This window comes from Hoplias malabaricus, chromosome 7 (genome assembly GCF_029633855.1).
Source record: "Hoplias malabaricus isolate fHopMal1 chromosome 7, fHopMal1.hap1, whole genome shotgun sequence".
NCBI lineage: Eukaryota > Metazoa > Chordata > Actinopteri > Characiformes > Erythrinidae > Hoplias > Hoplias malabaricus.
In genome coordinates this window covers 16,060,013-16,071,840 of record NC_089806.1, presented here as the reverse complement: position 1 = coordinate 16,071,840, position 11,828 = coordinate 16,060,013, and the positions used below count along the sequence as shown (strand labels likewise).

The 11,828-nt window shown below is 42.6% G+C and overlaps 1 protein-coding gene across 1 annotated transcript; it reads right to left on the bottom strand.

Annotated features, from left to right (window-relative positions):
- Positions 1-299: 299 nt before the first annotated feature.
- On the bottom strand, positions 300-3,026 carry dio3b (iodothyronine deiodinase 3b). Its single transcript, XM_066676966.1, has 2 exons — positions 2,798-3,026; positions 300-2,548 (listed from the first exon to the last, which is right to left on the bottom strand). The coding sequence occupies exon 2, from the start codon at positions 2,320-2,322 to the stop codon at positions 1,393-1,395; it is 930 nt and encodes a 309-aa protein (XP_066533063.1). The 5' UTR covers positions 2,323-2,548; positions 2,798-3,026; the 3' UTR covers positions 300-1,392.
- Between the last annotated feature and the right edge of the window lie 8,802 nt (positions 3,027-11,828).

Below are 11,828 nucleotides of genomic sequence, written 5' to 3'. Positions count from 1 at the left end.
ATTATCAAAGCGGTTACAAAACGGTTTTATGAGTGAATTAAACAATGAATTGTAACAGTTTTTCTTCATGAAACCACACAAATATTAAATGCAGACCACAGGGGAAACAAAAAATTAAATGATTTAAAAGTCCCCACTGCTAAGCCTTTAACGTAATATAAAAGCATAAACACCTTCACACATGCATTAAGGTAAATAATAATGATCATAATAACCACAACAATAAAATATTAGCAGTCATAATATAAAACCTTTGTGGGTGTTCTATTATTATTTATTTAAAAAATATTTGCTCAATAAAATATACACAATTTTAAGAAACAATGTTTGGCAATTTAGTATTTAAAGGCCATTTTTCTGTCTGGCAAGTACTCTAGTGTTAAAATACATCAGTAGCGGTTTTCTGGCTCAAATCCTTTTAAAAACCGAACTTCACAGCAACATCAGAGTACAAGGAAACAGCCTTATGGCCAAACACACACACACACACACACACACACAAACACACACACACACACACAGACTCTGCCCTCACATACATACAAACAATACAGACACCATAGAAAAATAACCCTGGAGATAATCAACATGAACAAAAACATTAGAGTGGATACCATTCGTGTTTTCTAGAGTCTGAGCTCAGATAAGACGCCAGTCTCTGAGGATGAGGGCCATCTTGCGCTGATGACAACAATAACAATCAGTGGCATAACTACGGGAGTGGGCCTCTGTGTGTGTGTGTGTGTGTGTGTGTGTGTGGAGGGGGGAGGGGGGGCAGGGAGACACACTTGGAGCCATGATATAACCAGGCCCCATCTATTACTGGGCCCTTGACATAATTGTACACCCATGACTCACAGAAAGATCCAATTTAGTGTCTGTCTTATTCTAAACTATCAGCCATGGATATCATTTTCACTGGGATCTGTGGCTGGCATCGAGAGCAGCAACCTGGTCTCTCTCACTCCTCTCAGCTTTTCTTGTTCTCTTTTTCTGTCTTTTCTCGTTCTCCCTCACTTTTTACCAGTTACATTTATGTCCCTCTAGAGCCTTAATCTCTGCACATTTTCCTTTCCTTTCTCTTCCTTTATCACTATCTCCCTTTCATTGTGTCCCTTCTCTCTTGCTCTCTACCTTCTATATCTCCTCTCTCTCTCTCTCTGACCTGCCTCGAGAATATCCACCTGTTTAAGAAAAACCCATTAAAAGCAATAATAATAAAAAACAGTTATGTTTTTAAATGAATGTGTTGGTGGGGGCCGAACATTGTTGACGTGCTGTTTTGTTTTGACCCACGAGCTCATAGTTACGCCACTGACGTCAACAACAAGTGGAAGGAGGAACAAGTAGTAGAACATTGGTTCCGTCCGTTCCGCTCTGCGCGCGCTTCTCCTACACGTGCACCACAACGCCGCGCGAGTCCTGCAGTTGGCTGCGGTAGCGCTCGAGCCAGCTCCTGAGCTCGGAGATGCGGTAACCTTCGGGCCCGCGACCGCCCTGATACACCACCATGTGGTCCTGCACGATGTAGAGGCGCTCGAAGTAGGCGCCGTAGGCCGCGTTGGCCGCGTTTTCCATGGTGTCCACCACGACGGCGCCGCCGGGTGCGGTGGCGTCCATGAGCTGCGCCGCGCGCAGGCGGTCCTCCAGGCAGCGGTGGCGCGGGATCTGGAAAGGCGCGTCCGAGCTCGCCCAGCCGTCGGACGGGTGCGCCTCTTCGATGTATACCAGCAGCGAGTCGGCGATGTCCGCGTACTGGTCGGCCAGGCGGCGGAAGGCGGCCAGGCGCCGCATGAACGGGGGTCACGAGCAGCTGCCGAAGTTGAGGATGAGCGGCCGGCGCCCGCGCGCGTAGTCCAGGATGCGCGCCCTCTTGTGCTCGGCGAGCGGCACCACCTCGCTGTTGGGGGCTGCGGCGCCCAAGCGCGCCGTCTTCAACAAGTCGAGTTTGTGGCCGTACCACACGGCGCGCAAAGACGCCAGCGTGAACATTCGGTTGGAGTCGGACACGCGCACGTCCGCGTCCTCGTCACCGTCACCGTCCGCGTCCACGTCGCCGCTTGCGCGCTCCTGCATCCTCGCGAGCACCTTGCGTCTGATGCACAGGAAGTCGAGCAGCCACAGCAGCAGCGCGGCGAGCAGGAAGCGCGGGAGTAGCAGCACGCACACCGCCGCGCTCCGCAGCCGCGCCTTCACCGCATGCGCGCGCGCCACCTCCTGCTGTACCGCCACAGTGGCGGCGGCAGCCGTGGGCATCCTGCGGCCGCTCGAGGACGTACACACGCTCTCCGTGCACGCGCCTCGCTCGCCCGCTCTCTCCATCTCCAGGGGGCTTTTAATTCTCTGAAGGCTGCGCAGCCTCCTCTCCTCGCTCCTCTCCTCTTCTCTTCTTCCTCCTGCTCTTGGAGTCTCGCTTTATATAGGGAACTAGTAAAGGATTTGAATGAGGTGGGGAGAGAGAGAGAGAGAGAGAGAAAGAGAGAGAGAGCGAGAGAGAGAGAGAGAGAGAGAGAACAACGCCGCCTCCTCACATGAAGGGGATTACCTCCTGTTAGAGTGTGTGTGTGTGTGGGGGGGGGGGGGGGGGGTGTAAAGAGAGAGAAGGAATAGAGATAGAGGGAGAGAAAGAGAAAAGGGAAGAAGACGGAGGAGAAATTGAGAGAGAGTGAGAGACACGCAGAGAGAGAGAGAGAGAGAGAGAGAGAGAAATAAAGAAAAGGAATAGAGAGAGAGCTGTTTTCATTAATGTATCACCCTCTTAAAATCATATAGAGTAAAAGCGCGGGAAGCTGCTCACCGGCTCCTCAGCGCGTGCCTCCTCCGCGAGCTGATGTTCGATGCCGGTGTAGACCGGTGTCAGCGCGCGCCTGCTGAGTGAGAGCGCGAGAGCGGCTCTCTGAGTGGAATGAGCTCATTCAGTCATCGTAGAGAAACACGGAGCCGAGAGCGCGCGGAGCGCCGCTTTAACACTGAGCAGTGATTCATTCCTCTCACCGTTTCAGCCTTGTTCCTTCAGGAGAGGAGTGAGCCCGGTCGTCACACAAGGGGGCGCTCACACTCACTGAATTACGGGCTTCTCCCGCTGTCTCTCTTTCTCGCTGTTCATTTGCCCTCTCTCTGTCCTTCCATCTCTATCTTCCCACCTCCCCCTGCTTCACTTCTTTGTCTTTATTTATGTATTACCGTTTTCAGTCTATTCTTTCTACTCTATCACTTTCTTTCTTACTTTCCTTCTATGTCCTTGTTCTCTACATCTCTCTCTCTCTCTCTCTCTCTCTCTCTCTCTCTCTCTCTCGCTCTGTTTTTCTCTCTCTCACTCACCTCTCTTCATTGACCCTCTTTTTCCCTGTCTGTCCCTTCTTTTCTGTTTGTCTCTGTTCACTGTGTCTCTCTCATTTGGACATGTTGAGTTTTAAAAATCACACTTGGAAAATTCTCTTAAGAGCTGGTGATGCAATGAGAAGAGAGTATCACAGGAGTTCTCCTCATGATTAGTCCGTTCTCAGAGTCCTTTGTCCAGTACATTCGTGGAAGGCTAGAGGCAGTAGGTTAAAAATCTACAACCTCATCAGAATAGTACAGAACACAGAGTAATAAATACAATACAAAACCTTACTCTTACACAAGCTGAACTGCACTTTCAAATCCGCCAAATCCCTTTTTAAAAAACTGCCTTAGATCCACTGAATAATGAGCACTAGTGACCCTTGGGAAAAAAAAAAATTAATGAGTGTAGTTAGGGGCAGATAAGTTTTCCCAGAAGCCCTGCTGTGAAAAAAATTGGCTACAATTTGAATTATAACCTTTATAAGTACTTACTATCACCATAGTGATTTAGTATCTCATAATTATTATTTATTATGACAGAATAGTATCTTTCTGAAACACAGTTTATATAAATTCAGTTAATAATGGGAATGGAAAACACAAATGTTTTGCCTGGTGAAAATAAACAATTGACAAGAGGAAAACGTACCAGCGTTACACTTCTTTACATGTAGTCATTCAAAAACCAACCCTGAGTTTACAACTCAGTGTAATCTGTTCTTGCCCTTTGCACTGGATTTCCATTTATGACCAAAACAACGGACAGCAGTGCATCAAATGGTAGGAAAATGTGCTTACATTGACAAATATCGCTGGAACCTGTCTTGAGTAGTGTACATTTTAACATGTTTAAAACATGTTAAAGATAAATGGACTGTAAAGTTATGGATGCCTAGACAGTTAAGCTATAATACACAAGCAGGATTTCTGTAAGCTCTACCACCCCCCCCCCCCTTTGAAGCTATTGATATACATTACATTATTATACCTTGTGCTTCATCATCATGATTCATGATCCAAACATTTTTTCGCATAAATAAAATGTGTTCTGTCAACACAATTCGGTTATCTCTTTTTTGGCAAGTATTGCATTTATGTAACACAGTTTATTCACAGTTTCGCAGCCCAGGGCTTAGGGGCCTTTATATATTTACATTTACGGCATTTGGCAGACACCTTTTAGTCAAGTGGCTTACAATTTAAATGTTACAGCTGTAAATGAATGTTTAGGAGTTTGCCCATGCCAGGAATAACCAATCTACTGCAGGGAGGACAGTGCCTTTCCCCCTATAATAGGCCAAACACAAACACAGATCTGCCACCTCTAAGCCTACTTCTTCATTGTCCATTTCATGAGTGCGAACTTTGCAGTTCTGCAATTGCAAATTGTACTCCAACTGTTACTATGCGTACTTTGCTAGCCCCTTTTTACCCAGTGCCCAGTGTTGGTCATCCTCTAGTCCTTCATCAGTGAACACAGGACTCGGCTGTCGACTGGATAATTTTGGTTTGTGGACTATTCTCAGTCTAACAGTAACACTGAGGGTTTTAAACACCACAGAAGCACTGCTGTGTCTGACCGACTCGTACCAGTACAACACAGCCAAACACACCAACAATGTGTCAGTGTAACTGCAGCGCTGAAAATAATTTACCACCCAAATCACATCTGCTCTGTGGTGATCCTTTGGAGTCCTGACCATTGAAGAATGTAATGAAGCCAAACAATGTATGCAGAGCAACAGATGTACTACAGTCAGTAATTGTTCTTGCTTGGTCAGAGCTGGAGCTGATAAAATGGATGGGGGAAGCAACAAGTAGCTGTCTTTAATATCATGGCTAATGGGTTTTTATACCCCTTTAGACAATGTTCAGTGCTGTGTCTGGAGAATTTAAGCATGTGTTCTTTGGGCAATGCTTTTCTGTGGAGATGATACAAACTGTTTCTGTGCAATCAAATGTGTGACAGTGACAGGAGCACCTTACAGTATGTGCATTTGCTAATTAATGGGCTGCCTGGGGACTTTTGGACATATAGAGCCTGTTTTCCAGACAGATTAAGCATAGTCATGGACTAATCTATTCCAAATCCTGGGAAGTCCAGAACTAGGTTTAATCCCTATCTGGGAAACCGGCCCGAACTGTATGAGGTATATAGTTCTGAGAGTGAGGAATTGAAGCCCTTAAGGTTTAAAGGGTTCAAATAAATGTAAATTAAGGCTGCTGTGTGATTAAAATGATTAGTCATGATTAACCGCATTAACCTGTTGTAGTTAATCACAATTAATCGCATTTGTCTTATTTGTCCTAATTTGACCGTGAAGGAAGATTTTTTTTCTGTTTAAAAAACAGTACACTGGTTTATTTTAAGAAAAAACCTTTGATCAGAATTTTTAAACAACATCCTTCAGTGAGCAGCAGTGGGTTCCAGTTCTTCTTGTGTGGTAGCCCCTCTCTAAAACTGCTATGTTTTATAATTAACTTGATTTCTCCCCGGTTCTCTTTAGTGGGCACCATGTAGAAATACAGATTTTACTGCGATGGCCTGGCACCTGTTAAAATCATCACATAAATTTGATATTTTATATATTTAGTTGATATTAGATGGCATAGTGACTCTAGCATTGCTGCCACACAGCTCAAAGCTCTTGGGGTCCTTGGTTTCATCCTAGCTTTTGGTCAATGTGAGGAGTTTGTGTGTTCTTCCTGTCTCTGCATATGTTTCCTTCAAGTGCTCATGTTTAGCCCTACAATCCAAAAAGACATGTTGGTAGGTGGAATATGAAATTGCCCGTGTTTGTGAGTGTACGATGCATGGTGATGGACCAGCACCCCATAAATAGTATGGAATCTAGACCCAGCACAACGCAGATCAGGATGACGCAATAACAGGAGACGAATGAGTAAATGAACTAATGAATGAATTGTGGTTTCCGCTGCAGTGTGTGGACTCCACTTTTGAAAGAGTGTAGTATACAGTGGTAGAGTTGTAGCAACAGTGTGAGAAGGTATCAATGGTATTTAAAAAGTATGGTAATAGAAAAATTACATTAGTTCTAATAAATGAGCACGTAAAATTGCACATGTTCATGCCCAAATACATATGAATGCTATGAAAGTGAGTTTAAATTTCTCTCTATTCATATGCTTTGTCTGCATATTTAAAATGGTATGGGTTGCTATTATCCATATGTGTCACGGGTTTGGTCGTGCTCTACTTGTTTATTCAGAGAGCTCCCTATTTGTATGCCCTGTTCTCTGTGACCTTAATAGTGACAGTTTCACACCACAATGTAACAGTTTGTTAACTGGTTGTTACTGGTGGTGATGGAGGGGGTGGGGGAGAGAGGGGGGGTAATCTGCCTATTTATTTATGTATATTTGTTTGTTTTTTACTGTGCCATCCTTTCACAAGTAGCTGAAATGTGCTGCTGACTTCTAACCCTGTTACCTCCTGTAAACCCTGCTAAGAGTTTGGCACAGACTCTCAGGTCACACAAGGACAGCTGAGAGTGGGAAAAACAGTCAGTGCCTGCAGCGAGCTGAGCAGAGTGGCAGTAATCCAGCTCCGGCAACAGTTAGCCTTAGCCTCCCAGCACTGAGCAGCTCCCTACAGCAGCTGATGGAGTCACAACACATTCCTCCAGGATTTTCTTTCTTCAGCTCGGCTTCTCCTCATCACTGTTCAGTTGTGTTGCTCTCTGCCTACTGTCTCTGCTTCTGAAGCTCTTACAGTAAAAAAAAAAAACCTCCCAAACAGCTCACCTTTCCCAAGCACTCTCCTAAGCTTGCTGTTACCTAGCAACCACCATCAAGGCCCACTGAGGATTATCCTGTTATCAAGGCCAGAGTTTAGCATGGACTTGTGTCAACAACAGGATTTTTCCTTTAAACATATTATACGCATTTGTGTAAGTTATGATCTTTAGTATCCAAAAGTATATTAATCCAATATTTTTTGTTTTAATGGGTTTAATGTGGAATTCGTCTCTACATTTTGGAACAGTGCTGTGCAGATTTGATTGACTTCAAAAACAAAAATATTAGTAAGGCCAAGTACTGGACGTTGAATTATTAACTCTGGATCACAAAAGCCACTTCATCTTTTCCCAAAGATGTTGATGCATGCTTCATCACTCCAGGAAACCTCTCCGCCACTTCATGGCCCAGTGCTGTGGGGCTCTAGCAAATCTTCGGCATTAGGCAAGATATCCTTAGGCTCATATGTGGCCCATCCTTTTGATAATGCTTCTTCAGTGTCCATATTATGAACTGTGTTTGCATTGTAAATTCCCAAATTAGGTGTCTAGATATTTTTGGACATAAAATGTAGACAGACAAGACATACGCAGATCTCAAGTCTTTTGTGCCTTTGTAAGTCAGAGTCAGTGGAGGCTCTGTGCTCATCTCTTAATAACATGCTTTCATAATACTATTACTGTGTAATCTCAGCAGCTGTCAGACATGAACCCACGTCAACAGGTCAGCAAATTTCATGCTGATTCTGAAAATACATTCACAAATCAATTTGCTTTATATGGTTTAGTGGAGCTCAGGATCAAGTACCTGTATGCCAGAGTTGAATATCGCGTCTGTTGTAAAGCATATGTTACGGTGAATGTAGGTACAAGGCACCACTGCTGTTTAAATATATTAACATATTTCAGGAGACATTTTAGAAGACATTGATATGGTCCAGAGATCGGAAAATGTTCATCTGGTCTCTCAGAAGGCTTTCCATAGGATTGATCCCTGTATGACTCACACTGGAGCCGTTAAATAACCTGTGACAGTAGTTGACAGCACTTGAAACAAAGCAGTGTCTGTATCATTTGAGGTGAGCTTCAGTCTCACAGTCATAGCATAGAAAAAAAGAGCTGCAACCAGAGATTTGCAAATCCAGGTTATCTGAGATATCTTTCCTAGTTTTGTTTTTAATACCACATTTCTACTGTAAAATACTACAGCTTTCATTTTCATTGCTTCCATTTATCGCTTTTAAAGTTTCACTTTGTGTTTTATTGCAGGTTCCTGATTTTCTGAGCTCTGTCTCAGCCAGTTTTGCTTCTGCATTTCTCTGAAATCCCTGAATGTGAATTTAAACGAGCACTACTTTGGTAGAACAGAAAATGATGGACAGTATATTAGGTAAAGTCTGCCCTAGAACATCTCAGACTTAAGATATAATCTTGAGTCATAACGGTATCAACCAGCTTCTTAGAATTTGATCCACCCAACCCCCCCATACCCACCTATCCCTATCCCTTGATAACAACACAACCTCCCCAACTTTACGTTTGGTTTCTTAACCTACTGATGTACTGACAGAGGCATAGTGGATCATATAGGTAACATATACAATACATTGCCAAAATATCTTCTATAAATATAGTTAATAATAGGAAGTGTGTCTCCTCTCGCTTTGCTACATTTACATCCTCCAGTTTTTCAGAAAGGCTTTACAGTTGATGTTGCAAAATCTGGGTTTGATACCTTTCGCTCACAAGAGTAGTAGAAAGGATAAATATTAATTTTGGATTCATAGTCTGATGTGGGAAAGCTTTATGCTCAAAACTGCCACTTTGCACTTTCTGTCACCAGAGTGACCTTAGGCTCATGCCCAGTTCCTCCAAGACATCCAGATTGTTTAATAATTTTTGTGAATATAATAAAAGCTGCCCAAACTGATTAGTGCCACATGGTATAAGTTAGGCTTTTTGGAATCCACTGGATATTCCATCCACTGGTTTGATATTGGTGTTAAAGAGCATGTCAGTTCAAAGTTTCCCATAGGTATGCTCCTGGACTTCTGACAAGGCCACAGCATTCCATGATTCCTCATGCCTCAGACAATTGGGAAATTTTCATCCGAGAAGAAACCTAAATGCTTTATCACATGGTAACGTTAATCTGTGTAAATAACTTTGTACTGGTTTGCAAAGAAACTTCATTCAAAAGGGTTCAGAAGCAGAAACAGAAAACAGAACCCCCCCCACCCCAACTTTTTTAACAGGTCATGTCACTGTAAGGGTCAAGCTATCTGACTAACATGGATCTTCTCCTGTAAACCACTTCTGGTGAATATGAAGGACTTTTTCCATATCTCTGTAGAAGGCCTGTCGTTTGTGCAACAATGGATTCTTAAATATTCATTTATATTTCTAATGCGAGGTTTATACACTGCAACCCACTATTAATTTGCTCTGTGTAGATTTAGACAGACTTTTCTTGGTACCAGTCTGATCATGTCCTGAAGTGACATTTCCAATCATTTGAGCAGCAGCTGCTCTTCTGTTTTTCTATGTATTACACTAATGCACCAGCATCACGTTCTCTGGACGTGTGCTGTCAGCCACGATTTCCAACTGTGTTTACTAATGTCTTTCCCATAGATCTAAACGCAGATGTTACTTTAGTCAATGTTTCTTTTGAAACACTAGCCTGTTGATGTAAATAAGTCATTCCGAGTGGTGTGGCGTGAAATGCTCCATTCTAGAGAAAGACTCAGTGGTGGACACGTCTCTGCAAGATCCCTCACAGAAAGCTATTGAATGAAATGGTTACAACTATTCCTGAGATATTTTGGTGAAATATGTTTTAATTAGGGATGTCTCGATCCAATCGCAAGGCTAATCAAGTCATTTTTTAACGGATCAGTATCAGCCTTATTTAGCACATGATCACACAAGTGAGGTAATCTGAGAATGCAGCTTGTGGCAGGAAGCATATAAAATGTCTGTAATATGGAATAAATATACATTAGAGAATGAAACAAGCCAACAGCTGATTCTGCGATTATATTTATTATACTGTGCTTATGCTGAATTTTGTTTACTTTGTTATTTGGTAAAATAATAATAATAATAATAATAATAATAATAATAATAATAATAATTTAAAAAATACCATTAAGCAACAGCTTGCATGCAGGCAATATATTCCTTCATGCACTGCAGAGATATTTAGTTGTCAAAAATATAAATTGGACCATAATATAGTTAGTGAATACTGTGCAACAGTATTATTTAGGAAAATACAAGTATCCTAACAAGACTTGACATTGGATGATTGAAATTCTAAATGACCCAGATCAGGATCAGGGACAAAAGAACAAAAAAAAAAAAACCTTGATTGGGACAATTTGGGAAATGTATAGAAAAGAGTCACAGGACATGTTGAAAACACCATGGATATTAATATTACTGTTAGAACAAAATTTTGCATCTTCATTCCACATCTTCCAGTTTCTCATTTTCACTTTTTAAAACACATTAGCTTTTTTATTGACAGAAATTGAAAGAGAAAATTTATATGTACGAAATTTTTTGCACTCCATCTGTAAAACATTCTTATTCTTAAGGACTGGAGCTTGCATTGTATTAAGCTACTTCCTTACTGGGGTCCATCCCCACTTCCTCCGCATGATATACTATGTAGAGGGATCCCACTTCTGGCACCACTGTAGCAAGTGTCAAAAAAGGACACAGCAGTTCTGCTCAGGGTGCCCTTTGTTATGACCATTACCCTAATTATGCGTATAACATCCCCCGCATTACATACAAATAGCCCTCTAGATGGTCCCTAACAACCCTGAACTGTCCAGGGTGTGAAGCGAATGCAATTCAGGGTCACGCCATGAATCCTGATTGGCCTGGGCACCCAAAAAAAGTCTATAGCTGATGCCACAATATTAATGATATGGGTAGCATCCATATAATAAATCTGTGCTGCCTCTGTGCTCGGTAATTCACTGTTAAAACAACAAGTGAACAGACATTGCTCACTATCCGCATTCAGCAGCATTGCAGTTCATGTTAGTACATCATATAGCCCATCAGCCCATTTTAATTCTAGTATTAAAGTGGCATTAACAGGTTGTTGTGATACACTGCTCAGTATTAACCTTGTGTAATGAGCGTGAGTACAAAAGGGTCCTACATTAATCCTGCATTGTATTCACATAATCTTTTTGAGCCAGCAATCCCAGATCACTTCTCAATGTGGGTCATGTAAACTCAACACAGCCTGAAGTGTCACTCCTACGTCAAAATTAGTACCGTTTTTAACTGCATTTACAACTTGAGCATCTTAAAAACACAGAACTGGGAGCAAGTCTTTTATAAAGCCCAAGTTTCACATAAATTTTGAGCAGGCTTTAAGGACCACAGGCGATGGCTGCTTAAGCAGTGGGGGCTTTGTATGACACAGCGAATAACTCAGGGGTAGGGGGGTGGTCTCTCTCTCATGTTAATCGTCTCCCACAGAATTGAACCGATAGCTCATGACTCAGTGCTGGTGAACCGTGCAGATGTTTGGTTTGGCCAGCAACCCAGAAACACAAAGTAGACTACAAACCCCCAACTCTACAGCAACATCCAGTCACTTATCTGGAGATGTGATATGGCCCCTGGTCAGATATTTATCACTTGATTATATATTCATTATCCAACAATCATATGGACTTCATTATGCTCAGTGTTGGGTAAAGTGAGTGTGTACTC